The sequence below is a fragment of the Anabrus simplex genome, chromosome 11, assembly GCF_040414725.1.
Source record: "Anabrus simplex isolate iqAnaSimp1 chromosome 11, ASM4041472v1, whole genome shotgun sequence".
NCBI classification, from domain to species: domain Eukaryota; kingdom Metazoa; phylum Arthropoda; class Insecta; order Orthoptera; family Tettigoniidae; genus Anabrus; species Anabrus simplex.
Genome location: NC_090275.1, coordinates 60,632,949 through 60,652,879, shown reverse-complemented (window position 1 = coordinate 60,652,879; position 19,931 = coordinate 60,632,949). Strand labels below are relative to the sequence as shown.

The 19,931-nt window shown below is 40.2% G+C and overlaps 1 protein-coding gene across 1 annotated transcript; it reads right to left on the bottom strand.

The window, feature by feature from the left end:
* Positions 1-253: 253 nt before the first annotated feature.
* On the bottom strand, positions 254-3,054 carry LOC136883199 (lamprin 1.8-10). Its single transcript, XM_067155392.2, has 2 exons — positions 3,010-3,054; positions 254-572 (listed from the first exon to the last, which is right to left on the bottom strand). Exons 1-2 carry the CDS (start codon positions 3,019-3,021, stop codon positions 312-314), a joined length of 273 nt encoding a protein of 90 aa, XP_067011493.2. The 5' UTR covers positions 3,022-3,054; the 3' UTR covers positions 254-311.
* Positions 3,055-19,931: the final 16,877 nt, after the last annotated feature.

Here is a 19,931-nt window from a genome sequence, read left to right as displayed (position 1 = left end):
CAAGACGTGCATTTCTAATATAAATTACTCAGATCAGTTCTCAAACGATCCGGTAACAAATTGTTTTGTGCCTCCTATTTCAGCACTTATTATTGAAATTTGAGGACCAGCTGAAATTTTATTTTAGTTAGGGCTGGTTAGGAAAACAGGAACGTGAACTCAAATGAAAGGAACAATCATAAGGCAATCTTCAGTTTAGTTGTTACGAAATAAAAATTGAAAGTCACACGTTTTACAGAGTGCTCAATTTATTAGGAAGGAGAAGTGAAATACAGAGAGAGAGAGAATTTTCACGGGAGACGAGAAGTGATCTAGACGATGTAATGAGGAGCAGCAGCATAACCATAGGCACCACCATAGGCACCAGCGTAGGCAGGGTAGGCCAGTCCGGAGTAGCCGAGTCCAGAGTATCCCAAGTTGGTGTAGCCCAGGTTAGAGTAACCCAGGTTGGAGTAGCCCAGACCGGCGTAACCGGGGTAGGCGAGACCAGCCACACCACGCTTTTCCTTGCTGGACTCTTCGACGGCAGAAGCGACGACAACCAGGGCGACGATGGCCACGAGGAGGGATCCCTGTATCAACAAATGAAGTACATAGAAATCAGAGGCACATATGATATAGACTCCGGATGTTCAGGCAGTAATACGTTAGAATGCAAGCTATTTATTGAGCAGGAAATGTCGACTAGCCCGCTCTTCCACAATGTAGAAAGAGAAACATACATTCTAGGGATTTTGATAGCCTATACTCCTAATATTTATGCAAATCTCATAGCATAATCGTTATACAATATAGTGTATACTTGTTACTCGCTTTAGTAAGATTGCATTCCAACCTTTTTCTTCCTGAAAATCCTTGCTCATATGATAAACTGTATGTTAGTACAATATTATCAAGGACACACAAAACCATGATCTTACCGTGTTAACTCACTTTGTCGAAACATGGAAGTACAATGATGAAGGTGCAACAAGGATTTATAGTTTTGAAAAGATAACGCCGAGGCAGAATTTGGCCCCATAAAAAAAACCGCTGCATGGAGAGAAAGGAATTCGAGAATTAAGGAATACCAAAACCCAAACCTACATTGTAGCTGTTGAAAAAAGTGGATGATTATGGCGGCTAGAAAAGTGTCGACAGGAGAACCAGTCTACCGGAAAACCTCGAAATAATAGATCCAGAAAATGGAATCTAATCTTCGAACAAATGTGGCTAGACAAAGAATAGCCAACAATAAAAAACGTAGCAGAAATATTCTGAATGAAGGATAGAACGAAATGCTGTCACATGACCACAATGATGATGATGACATCTGAACAAACATTAATCATCTCTTAAAGGTAAACATAATCATCTCAGTAATTAAAACATGCTTTGTATACTGAATAACTTTGCATCCGATCTTTCAGCTATTAGTTCGCTTACGAAATTTCTTCGCTTGAACTGATCTGCTATGTGGGAATGGATGATGGATAATAGGTAAAAAGGAAAGTGACCTCATGTGAGAAGCTGAAAACTTAATATGGAGGAGAATAACTTCGCAAATGAAGGAAAGGAATCAGACTTGAAAATTTGAATAGCGGCCATTCATGAAAGGGTTAGGGAAAAGAGCGAGGAAATGTAAAACTTAGTAAATAGAAAACAAAAAAATGATGGTGATGACGACACATATACCCAGACCCCGTGCCAGCTAAATTAATCAAATCATGGTTAAAATTCCCGACCTTGACTGGAATCGAACCAGGCACCCTTGTGACCAAAGGCTAGCATGCTGACTATTTAGCCATGGAGCTGGACCGTTCGTGGATGATCTCGTGCTACTCAAGGGACGTGAAGAAATTGGCCATTTTACTTACGGAAATCATAGCCTAGTTAAATTAGTCCTAGATGCAGATACTAGAACAGTAATGAAACGAGCCCGGATTACATGCAGTAACAGGTTAGCGTGTGAACCAATTTAGTTATTAGGAAGTGACCACTAGCCAGCTCTTTCTCAACGTAGCGAGAATAACATACATTATATGGGTTCTGATGGGCCTTACCCCTAATGTTCAAGCAAACCTCAAAGCACAGCCGTTGTGCAGATTAATGTACTCTTGTTACTCCCTGAAGTAAGTTTGCACTCTGACCTATTCATCATCATCATTTGTTTACCCTCCGGGTTTGGCTTTTCCCTCGGACTCAGCGAGGGATCCCACCTCTACCGCCTCAAGGGCAGTGTCCTGGAGATTCAGACTCTTGGTCGGGGGATACAACTGGGGAGAATGACCAGTACCTCGCCCAGGCGGCCGCACCTGCTATGCTGAACAGGGGCCTTGTGGAGGGATGGGAAGATTGGAAGGGATAGACAAGGAAGGGGGAAGGAAGCGGCCGTGGCCTTAAGTTAGGTACCATCCCGGCATTCGCGTGGAGGAGAAGTGGGAAACCACGGAAAACCACTTCGAGGATGGCTGAGGTGGGAATCGAACCCACCTCTACTCAGTTGACCTCCCGAGGCTCAGTGGACCCCGTTCCAGGCCTCGTACCAATTTTCAAATTTTCGTGGCAGAGCCGGGAATCGAACCCGGACCTCCGGGGGTGGCAGCTAATCACGCTAACCACTACACCACAGAGGCGGACACTCTGACCTATTACTGCCTAAAATTCCCGGCTCTAGTAATGAACTATAGGCATCGATAAGATGACGAACACATTAATTCTCATCCTTCAAGAGAAGAGGAGGTATAACCTATGTGGCTTCAAGAAGTGCACTAGGAATGAGATACGGCATATATCACAATAATTGATATCTGGGAAAAAGTGAGTCATCTCGAGGATCTCGATATTCGCCCAGATAGGCCTAAGATTTCTCCAAAAGAGCAGGTCAGAAATAAGACAGAGGCTAAACTATCTCTGGCTAGAAAGGGAAGAGCAAGGGAAAAAACCTTGAAAGGCTGTTGTGTTTCGTAGCCAATCAATTGCTATATTAATGATGAACCAAAGTACGTAATTACGGTAGTTGTATCTTACCAAGAACTTCATGATGATGCTGTGGTTTGGTGCCTGTGTGGTCAGTGCTGGCTACAGATGAGACAGATACTGGCTCCTTCAATGTTCTTCTCTTTTATACCAAGTAGCCAGTGGTTTTGTGACCTTCCTCCCGCCCCCACCACCGAGGACAGGACAAGTACGTCGCGTCCAAATTGAAATACTGCACTCGTTTACCAACGTAAAGATAGACTTTTCCAACTTCTTAAGCGAAGAAGGAAAGAGAATCTCAAACTGAGAATTTGTGGAAATAATTGCCTGTTTTCAAAAGGCAGATGTATTCAGAGTGAGCTTGATATTTTAATTTTAATTTTCATGATAAGCATAGACCAGAGAAGAAGTCTCCAACTGCAGTACACCTTACAAATTAAAGACATAACAATACCTATACTTTTTATTTTAAGAATTATTATAATAATGAGATATGCGTTATTAATACATAAAAAAGAACTTTATGATGGCAAGGATGGTAACAATTTCATGTAATAATTACTAATAACTCCTACTTTGTAGTGTAGTGGTTAATGTGATTATCTGCCACCCCCAGAGGCGCGGGTTAGATTCCCGTCTCTGCCACGAAATTTGAAAAGTGGTACGAGGGCTGGAACGGGGTCCACTCAGCCCCTGGAGGTCAACTGAGTAGAGGGGGTTTCAATTCCCTCCTCAGCCATCCTGGAAGTGGTTTTCCGTGGTTTCCCACTTCTCCTCCAGGCAAAGTCGGGATGGTACCTAACGGCCACGGCCTCTTCCTTTCCTCTTCCTTGTCTATCCCTTCCAAACTTCCCATCCCTCCACAAGGCCCCTGTTCAGCATAGCAGGTGAGGCCGCCTGGAGGAGGTACTGGTCATCCTCCCCAGTTGTATCCCCAGACCCAGAGTCTGAAGTTCCAAGACACTGCCCTTGAGTCGGTAGATGTGGGATCCCTGGCTGCGTCCGAGGGAATAACCGACCTTGTAGGGTAAACAGATTACGAACGAACGAAATTAACTACTGGTTCATAGACCACATTTTAAACTTTACTACATAAATCATGAATCTAAGCAGTTGCACAAAATTCTGCTTGTTGGAGGCAAAATATCGATTCATGCTGTTCATGGCAATGCTATTATACTTGTTGCATTTTCCGTGAAATGGTGAGTTATTGTGAGCGACTGTTTTCACATCTTCTCGGTAGATCGTAAGTGAAAGTCACCAGCGGAAATTTGACATTAATAATGAAATAAAATACGAATTATCAAAAATGATATTGACAACTATTTACATAAATATAATATCACATATCCTTACACGACCTAAGAGATTTGAAATGGGCATCTATGAGCTGACCCTAGTAGCTCATATCAAAAGGAAATTTACCATATTTTCTCAACAAAAAAATGTCAGTGAATGTTTCTGAACTCTTTCTATTATTTCGATGTCTTTATTGTACATTGGTTACATATAACAGTAGCACATTCAAGTCTAGAGGGTGTCAATGTATTGTAGAGTTGAATAATTGTTGGTGTCCGCCTCTGTGGTATAGTGGTTAGTGTGATTAGCTTCCACCACCGGCTTCGATTCCCGGATCTGACACGAAATTTGAAACATGGTATGAGAACTGGAGCGGGGTTCACTCAGTATCGGGAGTCAACTGAGTAGAAGGGGTTCGATTCCCATCTCAGCCATCCTCGAAGGTGTTATCCGTAGTGTCCCACTTCTCATCCAGGTAAAATGCCTGGATGGTACCTAACTTAAGGCCATGGCAGCTCCCTTTCCACTTCCTTGCCGAACCCTTCTAATCCTCCTATTCCTCAAAAGGCCCCTGTTCAGTGTAGAAGGTGAGGATGCTTGGGCGAGGTGCTGATCCTCCTCCCTAGTTGTATCCCCGACCCAATGTCTCACGCTCCAGGACACTGCCCTTGAAGCGGTAGAGGTGGGATCCCTCGCTGAGTTCGAGGGAAAAACGAGCACTGGACGGTCAACCGATTAATTAATAATAATAGAAAGAATATTTCTGGACACTAATGAAGACGAGGAAGGGAGAGAGACATGGAGAGAAAATCATAAGCATGTTGGGAAGAAGTGAAGAAAATTGTATAGCCTATTCAGCTCTATTGAGACTTGAAAGTCACAGCAAAGAGATTTACAACGCCCAAAACCTCGAAAGACAACGAAATAAGAGATGAACAGGAAAAAATACTTCAAGAAGATTTAAAATACTGAGATCTGGTGGATGAACTTACAGGATTTTTTTTTTAATTTAGTACTTCTTTCCGCCTACTGCCATTTTTGATGGATTCAGTCCTTTTGCATGTGTCTCTTGTTACAGGCTAGAGCAAACGTGTAGCTTCCACGGAAGTCTCACTCTCATCCATGCCTGTGACAATATGGGAGCTGCTGGGGTATGGGCGGTGCTGTGTAATGACATGCGGATCATGACCAGTGTGTTTGAGTGTTATGAAAGGTGTTGCTCATAGGATCAGTCGTGCTGCAATAGCACGTTCTGGCCCAGTAAGAAAAGCAATGGCAAACTACCTCACTCCTCATCTTGCTTAGTACGCCTCATTTTGGTGATGCCATTGCTTTTGCGGTTTCCATATCACCGCATAACCTTCGTGGTGCAACTTGAGGATTCAACCAGCCTCTGGGCTGATGATCTAACAGACAGCAGTACTTTGGGAAGAATTCTTTGGCAGAGACAGAAGGGGAAAAGGATTTAGGGCACTTCATGAAAGCCAATGAGACAAGCATACAGTACGTAGAAACATTATCAAACTTCAGACGTGTAGAGGTAACAGTGTTGCCCAGGAGTTGAATACAAACTTTAGCGAGGTACATTAAAAAAAGCAGCACATTGAAATAAGAGAAATGTTAAATTTATATTTTTGAAAGTTTTGCACGTCAGCCACAATGAGATTTCCAAAATTGACTTTATCACATCTTTTCTTTTTTTCGTGTGTCATCTTCTATCGAAGCCAGTAAAGCCACATTTCAAAGGCTTTTGGATTCTTGCATAAGATCTGAGTTAATATCCACACCACATCATTACCCCCAGATAATATATTCTGTTCCATATTTTGGCCAATTTGTTAGTTTACCACACTCAAAAGTTTACGGGAAATGACACTTTACGCTTTAAGCTTCTGGATATTGTAGCTCAGGGAAGTTTTTCTGGTACCGGTCTTTCAGGTCCTTCATCAGTCAGGTCCCTGAAGTCATATTTGTTTTAACTTTTCGTTGCGTATCACGTATCCGAAATATTCAAGCTATTGCCTTCCGGTAGACGGTAATACTTACGTCTTTTTTATGTAGCCTGTCCATCATCTCGGTACTGGGCACAATCCCTTCCATGAGATACCTAACATCCGCCAGTAAACCTACCTTCCAAAGGCTTCCGGATTCTTGCATAAGATCTGGATTAATATCCACACCATATTTATCTTTTCCATGCTATGGCCAATGCAGGAAATATTATATTAGGAAATGAAGTCTTTAAGGAAGTATATGAATATTGCTAGTTGGGTAGTAAAATAACTAACGATAGCAAAAGTAAGGAGGACATAAAATGCAGACTAGCACAAGCAAGGAACGACTTTCTTAAGAAAATAATAAATTTTCTCACTTCGAGCATTGATAGAGGAAATGGAAAGATGATTTTCAAAACTTTAGGCTGGAGCATTGAATTGTATGCAAGTGAAACATGGACGATAACTAGTTCATAGAAAGGAGAATAGAATCTTTTGAAATGTGGTGTTACTTAAGAATGTTGAAGGTAGATCGAAATTGAATCGACTTGGTGAGAGGAGATCCATTTGGGTAAATTTGACCAGAACATGCGATCGAATGATATGGCACATCTGCAGGCACTCAGCACATGTTCAGTTAATTTTTGAGAGAAATGTAGACGGTAAGAACGGTAGTGGTAGACCAAGGTATGATTACGACAAGCTTATCAGAGTATGTGTAGGATGCAGAAATCAACAGATTAGCACAGGGAAGGGTGGCATTGAGGGCTGCATCAAGGTAGTCTATAGACTGACGACTCAGGCTGCAAAACCCATATTGAAGTGGGAATTAATTCTTTGTATCTAACCAAGTTCATCATATGGATGTTAATTTTCGAAACCAAACTACAGAATACACAATGTGTCAACTTCATATGGGATTAAACTCCGCAGCATAATTTAACAGTTTAAAAAAAACTAAAGACATATACAAGCTGGACAAACCTTCATGGGTATACAACAACGGAGTCATCATCACTTTAACGGATTTTAAATTGAAATGCAACATCAGCATGTACCATATTTTATTTCATATTCATCTGTGCAGGTGTTATAGTGTGTTTTAAAGTTGTTTTAAGGTTATATTGTGTTTGCCCGATTTGACTTGTTGGCTGATGATGGCACAAGTTTGGTGCCAAAACTAGTACCTCATGTGAACGATATGCGATTCATTCACGTTAATAAATATCTTTGTATTGAATAGGAGGAACCCTCTTAATTTCAATTATTGTAATCACACTTCAATACGGATGATGAAATTTCTACATATCAAGGGTTTCAGCCTGTTCCCCTAACAGGCGCGTCCCAGGTGGCGAATTGGGAGGCTCGCCGGACTTGTCCGGAGGGTTTGAGGGAAATAAAATACCTCTCGCGCACCAAAAACAGGCACAGCTCGCCAACATCTTCAGCAACCTCACTACTTCAGTTGTAACCATGACACCGACATAGATCGATGTCCCCAATACTTTAAACTTGATAGCATGATGGAATCAACCTATTATTATTATTATTATTATTATTATTATTATTATTATTATTATTATTATTATTATTATTATTATTATTATTATTATTATTTAATCCGTTTACATTCCAGGGTTGATTTTTGCCTCGAACTCAGCGAGGGATCCCACCTCTACTGCCTCAAGGGCAGTGTCCTGGATCGTGAGACATTTGTTCGGTGATACAACTGGCAATGAGGACCATTACCTCACCCAGGCAGCCTCACCTGCTCCACTGAACAGTGGTCTTGTGTGTGGGGGCGGGGGGATAGAAAGATTGGAAGGAGTAGACAAGGAAGAGAGAAGGAAGTGGCCGTGGCCTTAAGTTAGGTACCATCCCGGCGTTTACCTTGAGAAGAAGTGGGAAAGCATGGAAAAACACTTCGAGGATGGCCGAGGTAGGAATCGAAACCCCTCTACTCTGTTGAGCTCTCGATGCTGAGTGAACCCCGTTCCAGTCCTCGTACCGCGTTTCAAATTCCGTGGCAGAGCCAGGAATCGAACCCGGGCCTCCAGAGGTGGCAACTAATCACACTCACCACTCCATTACTGATTCGGCTATTATTATTATTATTATTATTATTATTATTATTATTATTATTATTATTATTATTATTATTATTATTATTATTATTATTCTGCAGCCACTGATGTTTCCCCTTTCTTTTCGCTGTGTTTCTTCTTTTCTTCCACAGATCACTTTGTACCTGCTTTCTTTACCATTTTGCCTTGGAATCCTTCCATTAACACCTTATTTCTAAACATATATATCTTTCTTTGATTTCTTCTTCTCGTATATATTTCTTCCCAAACTTTTCTCGACTTCTTGAATCCAGGTTGTTGAATTTTCCTCCCAAAGGAACTCGAATGGTTCATTGTGTGGGTTACTGTAGTCACGTCCTAGTTCGTGAACCATGGGCAACGGCTGGATGAACTAGTAACTGGTCCTGAGAGTCGGGATACCAGTTGCTATGGAATGGGAGTGGACATCTCGGACATATTCTGAGTCGTGGTCCTCCTTGTGCTCAGGCGGCTAGGACTACACAATTCACCGGTGGTCTATAACCCGTTAGAGTAGAGATCCTCACTTGGACTATGTGTAAGGAGGGCAGCATCCTGCTTCATGAATTTACCGAGCTCAGAACACTTTAAGCAAGCCTCGGACCTATGGGAGTAATGGAGTCCCACTCCCATTTGACAGGCGAGGGACTCCTCGGAAACAACTTGGCGAACGAAATGGAATTCGATGGGGAGCTATCAATATTAATGGGGCTTATGGAAGAAAGAAGGTAGAACTGGCTGAGTCAGCAAAGAGGATGCATCTGGATGTGCTAGGAGTAAGTGATATTCGGGTAAGGGGAGATAATGAGGAAGAGGTAGGAGATTATGTTAGAAAGGGAAGGGCAGAGTCTGGGGTAGGGCTCTTTATCAGGAATACCATTGCACGCAACATAGTTTCTGTTAGGCACGTAAATGAGCGAATGATGTGGGTAGATTTGTCAGTGGGAGGAATCAGGACAAGAATTGTGTCCGTGTATTCACCATGTGAGGGTGCAGATGAGGATGAAGTTGACAAGTTTTATGAAGCATTGAGTGACATCGTGGTCAGGGTCAACAGCAAGGATAGAATAGTGCTAATGGGCTATTTCAATGCGAGAGTTGGGAATAGAACTGAAGGATACGAAAGGGTGATTGGTAAATGTGGGGAAGATATGGAAGCTAATGGGAATGGGAAGCGTTTGCTGGACTTCTGTGCTAGTATGGGTTTAGCTGTTACGAATACATTCTTCAAGCATAAGGCTATTCACCGCTACACATGGGAGGCTAGGGGCACCAGATCCATAATAGACTATATCTTAACGGACTTTGAATTCAGGAAATCTGTTAGGAATGTACGAGTTTTTCGCGGATTTTTCGATGATACAGACCACTATCTGATCTGTAGTGAACTAAGTATCTCTAGGCCTAGGGTAGAGAAAGTGAAATCTGTCTGCAAACGAATAAGAGTAGAAAATCTCCAGGACGAGGGAATTAGACAGAAGTACATGGATATGATTAGTGAGAAGTTTCGAACAGTTGACAGTAAGCAGGTTCAGGATATAGAAAGTGAATGGGTGGCATACAGGGATGCTGTAGTAGAAACAGCAAGGGAATGCCTACGAGCAACTGTGTGTAAAGATGGGAAAAGGCGAACATCTTGGTGGAATGATGAAGTGAGAGCAGCCTGTAAACGTAAAAAGAACGCTTATCAGAAATGGCTCCAAACAAGGGCCGAGGCAGACAGGGATTTGTACGTAGATGAAAGAAACAGAGCGAAACAAATAGTTGTTGAATCCAAAAAGAAGTCATGGGAAGATTTTGGTAATAATCTGGAAAGGCTAGGTCAAGCAGCAGGGAAACCTTTCTGGACAGTAATAAAGAATCTTAGGAAGGGAGGGAAAAAGGAAATGAACAGTGTTTTGAGTAATTCAGGTGAACTCATAATAGATCCCAGGGAATCACTGGAGAGGTGGAGGGAATATTTTGAACATCTTCTCAATGTAAAAGTAAATCATCCTGGTGGTGTTGCAAACAGCCAAGCTCATGGGGAGGAGGAAAATGATGTTGGTGAAATTATGTTTGAGGAAGTGGAAAGGATAGTAAATAAACTCCATTGTCATAAGGCAGCAGGAATAGATGAAATTAGACCTGAAATGGTGAAGTATAGTGGGAAGGCAGGGATGAAATGGCTTCATAGAGTAGTAAAATTAGCGTGGAGTGTTGGTAAGGTACCTTCAGATTGGACAAAAGCAGTAATTGCACCTATCTATAAGCAAGGGAACAGGAAGGATTGCAACAACTATCGAGGTATCTCATTGATTAGTATACCAGGCAAAGTATTCACTGGCATCTTGGAAGGGAGGGTGCGATCAGTCGTTGAGAGGAAGTTGGATGAAAACCAGTGTGGTTTCAGACCACAGAGAGGCTGTCAGGATCAGATTTTCAGTATGCGCCAGGTAATTGAAAAATGCTACGAGAGGAATAGGAAGTTGTGTTTATGTTTCGTAGATCTAGAGAAAGCATATGACAGGGTACCGAGGGAAGAGATGTTCGCCATACTGGGGGACTATGGAATCAAAGGTAGATTATTAAAATCAATCAAAGGCATTTATGTTGACAATTGGGCTTCAGTGAGAATTGATGGTAGAATGAGTTCTTGGTTCAGGGTAGTTACAGGTGTTAGACAAGGCTGTAATCTTTCACCTTTGCTGTTCGTAGTTTACATGGATCATCTGCTGAAAGGTATAAAATGGCAGGGAGGGATTCAGTTAGGTGGAAATGTAGTAAGCAGTTTGGCCTATGCTGACGACTTGGTCTTAATGGCAGACTGTACCGAAAGCCTGCAATCTAATATCTTGGAACTTGAAAATAGGTGCAATGAGTATGGTATGAAAATTAGCCTCTCGAAGACTAAATTGATGTCAGTAGGTAAGAAATTCAACAGAATTGAATGTCAGATTGGTGATACAAAGCTAGAACAGGTCGATAATTTCAAGTATTTAGGTTGTGTGTTCTCCCAAGATGGTAATATAGTAAGTGAGATTGAATCAAGGTGTAGTAAAGCTAATGCAGTGAGCTCGCAGTTGCGATCAGCAGTATTCTGTAAGAAGGAAGTCAGCTCCCAGACGAAACTATCTTTACATCGGTCTGTTTTCAGACCAACTTTGCTTTACGGGAGCTAAAGCTGGGTGGACTCAGGATATCTTATTCATAAGTTAGAAGTAACAGACATGAAAGTAGCGAGAATGATTGCTGGTACAAACAGGTGGGAACAATGGCAGGAGGGTACTCGGAATGAGGAGATAAAGGCTAATTTAGGAATGAACTCGATGGATGAAGCTGTACGCATAAGCCGGCTTCGGTGGTGGGGTTATGTGAGGCGAATGGAGGAGGATAGGTTACCTAGGAGAATAATGGACTCTGTTATGGAGGGTAAGAGAAGTAGAGGGAGACCAAGACGACGATGGTTAGACTCGGTTTCTTACGATTTAAAGATAAGAGGTATAGAAGTAAATGAGGCCACAACACTAGTTGCAAATCGAGGATTGTGGCGACGTTTAGTAAATTCTCAGAGGCTTGCAGACTGAACGCTGAAAGGCATAACAGTCTATAATGATAATGTATGTATGTATGTATGTAGGAACTTGAATGGTCCACCTCTGTGGTGTAGTGGTTACTAAAATTAGCTGCCAACCCCGGAGGCCCGGGTTCGATTCCCGGCTCTGTCACGAATTTTGAAAAGTTTTACAAAGGCTGGAACGGGTTCCACTCAGTCTTCGTCGAAGTGGTTTTCCGTGGTTTCCCACTACTCCTCCAGGTAAATACCGGGATGGTAGCCAACTTAAGGCAACGGCAGCTTCCTTTCCTCTTCTTTGTCTATGCCTACCAATCTTTCCACCATCCACATTGCCCTTGCTCAGCATAGCAGTTGAGGTAGCCTCGGCGAGGTGCTGGGCCTCCTCCCCAGTTGTATCGCTGACCCAAAGTCTCACGCTCCAGGACACTGCCCTTAAGGCGGTAGAGGTGGGATCCTTCGCTGAGTCCGGGGAAAAACCATGGAAGGTAAACGGATTAATGAAGAAAGTAAGGAACTTGAATACTTTGAATGTTAATCTGCAGTAGTAGTAGTGGTAGTAGTAGTTCCGTGAAATCTATACAATTTATTGTCAGTTCAGACTATCTAGATCACTTCAAAACTAACCCGATCTGAAATAAAATATCCTAGTCATTGCCTCATTTACTACACTTTTATCCCTTACTGTAATGATAAATTTAGTTCTACAACAGAAATAATGATAATTTCTTCTCCAAATTTCCCGAATTCTTGGGCCTTCCAATTGTTCAAAGCACGCTGTTCAAACTTCAATATAATCTCCATTCTTCAGGTAACTGTGTGAGAATTTTTATTTATTTATTTATTTATTTATTTATTTATTTTTTGCTATTTGCTTTACGTCGCACTGACACAGATAGGTCTTATGGGATAGTAAAAGCCTAGGAGTTGGAAGGAAGCGGCCGTGGCCTTAATTATGTTACAGCCCAGGCATTTGCCTGTTGTGAAAATGGGAAACCACGGAAAACCATCTTCAAGGCTGCCGACAGTGGGACTCGAACCCACTATCTTCCGATTACTGGATACTGGCCGCACTTAAGCGACTGCAGCTATCGAGCTCGGTGAGAATTTTTAAGAAGCCAGGTTAGTCATATTATTGAGCTACAAAGCTGAGCATATTCGAAGGCTATCATGTGGCCAGCTACTCGAAATCAACATATCTGTGTTAATAATAATGGATATTGGCAGGCAACCTTTTGAAGCTATAACTTTATTGAGTCATAAATTTGCATACGGAGACTGGAATAATTTACGAGGTCTAAGTGACAAGTACATGGGGAGGCAACTTGAAGGTCACCTGGACAACTTCTTCGGCTTCTTCAAGAATACTTTCAGAAAGGCTCACCATCTGGAGTGGTTGGAATGCTTTTGTAGTCTACCAAGATCAAAGCCAAGGCGCTGCGAAAACAAACTAAAAAAGGCAGACTTTTAATAAGTGTTACGTCCACAAGCATGGCAGAAGAAAGATAATAGCAATGTAAAGTCTAGACTAGTGGTATAATACAGTGCAGTGAATATGGAGCGGTAGAATGTATGCAATGTATGCTGAAAGGTCTGGCGAAACAACATTTTATCAATTTTATTCACGGCGCACTTTACTGAACATGACGGTCTGACAATCCTAATCATGTTATTTACTCATTTTAATGTTAAAAACGTTTCTTAGCATTCAAAGTCGGGCTCCCAATAATACGAAAACCGAAAAATCAAGCAATTTACTCAATTTTGCCGAAAAATGAAGGTCTGAAGGGCCCGGAAAGTTTTCAAATTGAGAATCTTGGGTAGCCCTATCAAACTAAAAATCAAATAATTACGAAGATCACTTCCGACCTAAATTCAGCTCCGGAAAACAGCCTAAAATTGCTTGTTTATTTAATCGTTTTCTTTCTGTAATGTGTTCTTGGTTCAATACCCTCAGGCGTTTTTTTTTATTTTTGAATTGCATTGACTGACATTAGCGCTCGTAGTGGTAGAGAATGTCAAACTGCTAATCTAATCGACCGGATAACGAGGATTAAGAAGAGAATTGTAATTTTTTAGGAATAAATAAAGAATATATTGTGTGTGCTTGAGCTTTCCATGCCACCCTATCCTGTGCTAACCTTTTCATTTCTACGTAACTATTACATCCTACATCTGCTCTAATCTGCTTGTCATATTCATACCTTGGTCTACCCCTACCGTTCTTACCACCTAAACTTCCTTCAAAAACCAGATGAACAAGTCCTGGGTGTCTTAAGATGTGTCCTATCATTCTATCTTTTCTTCTCGTCAAATTTAGCCAAATCGATCTCCTCTCACCAATTCGATTCAGTATCTCTTCATTCGTGATTCGATCTATCCATCTCACCTTCAGCATTCTTCTGTAACACCACATTTCAAAAGCTTCTATTCTCTTTCTTTCTGAGCTAGTTATCGTCCATCTTTCACTTCCATACCATGTCACGCTCCACACGTAAGTCTTCAAAAACATCTTTCTGATTTCGATGTCAATGTTTGAAGTGAGCAAATTTCTTTTCTCAAGAAAGCTCTTCCTTGCTTGTGCTAGTCTGCATTTTATGTCCTCCTTACTTCTGCCATCGTTTGTTATTTTACTACCCAAGTAACAATATTCATCTACTTCCTTTAAGACTTCATTTCCTAATCTAATATTTCCTGCATCACCTGCCTTTGTTCGACTGCACTCCATTACTTTTGTCTTGGACTTATTTATTTTCATCTTGTACTCCTTACCCCAGACTTCATCCATACAATTCAGCAACTTCTCGAGATCTTCTGCAGTCTCAGATAAAATAACAATATCATCGGCAAATCTCAAGGTTTTAATTTCCTCTCCTTGGACTGTGGTTCCCTTTCCAAATTTCTTTTTGATTTCCTTTACTGCCTGTTCTATGTAAACATTGAAAAGGAGAGGGGACAAACTACAGCCTTGCCTCATTCCTTTCTGGATTGCTGCTTCTTTTTCCAAGCCCTCGATTCTTATCACTGCAGACTGATTTTTATACAGATTGTAGATAATTCTTCGTTCTCGGTATCTGATCCCTATCATCTTCAAAATCATAAATATTATTAAATTTTATTTACCTAAATTTTGTAGCCCATACCCCTCGGATGTTTTCAACAGTTTGTTTCTTGCCTGAAGGGCTAGAACTGTGATTTTTAAGTACGTTCAGATCTGATTCGTTTCGTTAAATAATAAACAGGTGGCTATTTATAACTGCATTTGGTTGTAGGTTTCTCTGAATAGTTCATTTTTAAGAGGATTTATTTCAGTCTTCAAATTTTAAACAAAAATTTAGAGAGTATTTTTTTCTGATTATATATTTTAAAATAATCCAACAAACAGAGTAGTTTTAGATACACGATGTTTAGAAGTACAACAGGGAATGTAATCAACTTTCTACACTTTATAGTTAGTTACATACATACATACATACATACATACATACATACATACATACATACATACATACATTATCATTATAGACTGTTATGCCTTTCAGCGTTCAGTCTGCAAGCCTCTGAAAATTTACTAAACGTCGCCACAATCCTCGATTTGTAACTAGTGTTGTGGCCTCATTTAGTTAGTTAGTTATACGAGAAAATTTTATTTATTTATTTATTTATTTATTTATTTATTTATTTATTTATCTATCTATCTATCTATTCTCCTTCTTCTTGCGTTCCGGCCTTCTAAGGACCACGTTACAATTTCAATTCTTCCTCCTTAGTTGTTCTTTCCTTTTCTTCCAGTAGTCTTTCATTGTTTCACTGTGCTTCTTTTTCCTGTCTTCAGACCACTCTGTGCCTGTTTTCTTTTCCTTCCTCCCTTGGAATCCTTCCATTTGTAAGAATTTCTTCCTAAAAATCGTTCTTTCCAATAATTCTTCTTCTCGTATGTTGTTCCTTTCCAGGTCTTTCTTGACTTCTTGAATCCAGGTGGTAGTTTATTTCTTTTCCAAAAGGTACTTGAAGATTCGTTTAGTTAGCCTATTGTCATTCATTCTGTAAATGTGTCCAAGAAATAGCAATCTCCTTTTTCTTATTGTTTCTGATATGTTTTCTATGTACTGGTAAATGACATTGTTACTTCTTAATTTCCAAAATTCTGCAATTCTTAGAGGACCTAATATTTCCCTTATAATTCTTCTTTTTAATATTTCCAATTTATTTATTTATTTATTTATTTATTTATTTATTTATTTATTTATTTATTTATTTATTTATTTATTTATTTATTTATTTATTTATTTATTTATTTATTTATTTATTTATTTATTTATTTATTTATTTATTTATTACAAGGCAATTGGAAAATAGCCCGGTGACAATGATCACTTGCAGTAGAGTGATAATAAAGTGAAGTTAAAACATAATTACACAACAACACAACTAATAACAACTACAACTACAAGCATGCAACATGCAATTCCATGGAAAGGAAGTATTACATGGAATACTACTAGTTTAACATTCTAAATCCAGCAAAATCATTTACAAATTCACACGTTCCTTAAGTATTTTAAAATTTTACACTATGATTTACAGTAGATTGAGTGGCCCGATTACTAACAATTATCTTAACATTATAAATACAACACGTTCGTGTACAAATTCACACATACCTTAAACATAAAAATGATAATGAAGTATAGTTAAAACTTAATTACCCAACAACCACAATTACAACAACAAGAGTACAACAAGCCATTCCAAGCAAATCGTAATAATGTTTTGTTGGCTTAGACCTTATATGAACAATCACTATCCACTACCACTATCCTGAATAATAATCCTTCTTCTTGACCTCTAGACTTCTTTCGTTCTCTTTCTTGCAATGCTTTCCACCACAGACGATATTTAAATGTAATATGTTGAGTATTCTGGGAACGAAACCCCAGACTGAGTTGCGCTCCGATTTGGTCCCTATGTGATCAAATATACTAACATTTCCTTCATTTAATGTATTTTCTTCAATTACCGCTGATCTGCATTTGGGACAGTCTACCAGAAACCAGATTCCCCATCAGTTGTTTCGCTAGTCTTTTCAAAGAAATTGAAAATTCATCGAACATTTCCCTTAATAAATTATTCCAATCCCTAATTCCTATTCCTATAAACAAATATTTTCTGAAAATTCTCCTCTTGAATTCCAATTTTATCTTCGTATTATCATCTTTCTTACTTTTTGAAACGCCACTCAAACTTATTGGACTAAAGATTGTAATATTTTCGTAACACAACTCGTATGTCGAAAATCACCCTGAAAATTCGTGCCGATTTCCTTTGGATCTTTTCCAGTTCTCGTATCACGTAATTCTGGTGGGGGTCCCATAAACTATGATCTTCCCAGTGACTTATACAGCCTTTCCTTGAATCCTTACTCCAACCCCTAATTACCCTCGTAACCATATGAAAAGATCTGTAAACCTTTCCTTATATTAACACCTAAGTATTTACAGTGATTCCACCGCCCCCGAGGTACATTCACCTCATCAACAAAGTAATTAAAAATCAGAGGACTTAGCCTCTTGGTGACCCCCAACACCTTCCTTTTCACCCCATTTATAATCATACCATTGTTTGCTGTCCACCTTACAACAGTGTCGATGTCTTTCTTGACTCAAATTTCTGTAACCTATTTACAGAAGATGGCCCGGGATCTGTGGAAACGATGTTTGAAGGATAATTAGCTTTTGAATAGCCACCTCTCCACCAAAGATCATGATTAATTAAAAAGCCAGCGTTTCTAGCTATTGCCCGACAACGTAATTTAGAATGCAGCAGACTTTTTCACAGAGCTAGCATATTTATCTTATCCCACTCCTCCTGACAGGCTTTCCAGAGGCCATTGTTAGTACGTGGACGTCTAGTTCCTAAGGCCCTTTTTAGGGGTCCAGATACATAAAAATCCATGGGTGATCAATCGGGTGCCTTCAGCGGACTGTCAGTAAAAGAAATTGCACATATTTCAGTTTCCATCTCCTTTCTCTCTAAGAATAGACGAGGTGAAGGAGAGATGTGGCTGGATGCTGTATCTTGATGTACCCATATCTGATTTTTTGCTCTCCCATACAGTGCTGGAATATCTGTGTTGTAAATGGGTGCTAAAACCTCTTGCTGACAGTATGTATAGTTCACCTACACATTATTAGCGACACGGCAAATGGTTAACTTGCCATTGTAGCAGTAACCAGCGATGATCATGAAACTTCTTGGAAATCTTTTCTGGCATTCTTTACACAATGTTTGATAATTGTTTTTGTCTCTAGGACGGTAGTAAATCGAGCGGAGTTTGTTACAGTCACTAAGGTACACATATGCTTCGTGTAATGTCACCACATTTTTCTATCTGTCCCCTGCCAGTTGGCCCTCATACAGCTTTCTTGTGAATTCGACGATTATGCCGCTCAACTAATTCCAGGTCCTTGTTTATTGTGGTGTTAACTGTTGAAACGGACATCCCCAACTTGCGTGCGGTAGTCCTTTGTGGGGCAGGGTTACCACCTGAGATAAGAGCCTTCACTTTACTCACCACTTCTGGAGTAGGGCTGGTGGCTGGTCGTGGATTTGCCAGTTTTTCCCATCCGTAAATAAACCCAGACGGCTTTTGCCTTTCTTATTCAATACAGCGCTAATCCCATTCTGTTATATCAAGAAATCACATTCCTTGCATTGCAGAATAGCTATATTTAGCATCGGAGAGGGCTGTAACGTAGCCCTACCAGTAAGGGTGAATCCGCTTCGGCATCTTTGCATCTATTGTCACGTCCTGAGATTGATAACAGTACCGCAGGCGGCCTTCAAATTGGTCACCAGAGATCCCCAACGACCTTCTGTATTACGCCATGCAGGATAACATGAACCACAAAAGGCCTTATCTCTGATTCCCGTATTTACTCATATCATTTATACATGGAAAATATGATGGCCCAATACTGCCTTGAGGAACTCCCCTATTATTGATGAAAAAACATGAAATGGCGTATGGCTTTTAGTGTCGGGAGTGTCCGAGAAAAAGTTCGGCTCGCTAGATGCAGGTCTTTCGATTTGGCTCCCGTAGGCGACCTGACCGTCGTGATGAGGATAAAATGATGATGAAGACAACACCTATACCCAGCCCCCGAACCAGCGGAATTAACCAATTATGGCTGAAATTTCCGACCCTGCCGGGAGTCGAACTCGGGACCACTGTGACCAAAGGAAAGCAAACTAAGCAATTAGCCATGGACCCGGACTATTATTGATTAGAGGATCATATATACGTAATGTTTAACTTACTCCAGTTCTCTGAGTTCTGTTTTCTAGAAATATAACCTATTATATAGTCACTAAATTTTAACGGGAGATAGCGCTAATTTCCGCTTAACTGGATTAGTTTCTCTTTTGAGTTACGTTACATATTAAGTGAAAATTTAAATTTGACCTGCGGTTTATTCTTAATACTATTTTACATTTTTCGCTTTCATAAAATATTTAACAGTTTCTATCATCGTATAGCGAAAGTTTAAGTCTCAATACATCGTATATCCCATGTTAATAGAGACCTTTATTTGCAGACTGAAGTAACTCTAACGTTCCACTGAGTTATATCCGTTCTGACCAATTTGCTGGTTTTCTGGACGTCACGAAAATAGTTGGTCATATTTTTAAAAATTTTCGTAAATTCTTATTAAACTGATAGTCCACTTCTCCTTAGTATTCTCATGCCTTTATTGCTTTTTGCTAGCATCATGGACTACTTACAGCTTGTAAGGGATTATTTTTTGTGACTTATGTAAATCTCGAATTCGGAAAGACTGAAAAATAAGCTGCGAAGAATTGAACTTCACCTTTTGCCTACTGAGTACAATCATATTTTTGGCGAATTCACACAGCACCGGCTCTTGGCAGGAACTGATTTCTCTACACGTGAGAAACCTGAGTTATGGAACATATTCAATCAAAAGTGGATTTTAATATCTCCAGCCATGGTGCGTCAACCTC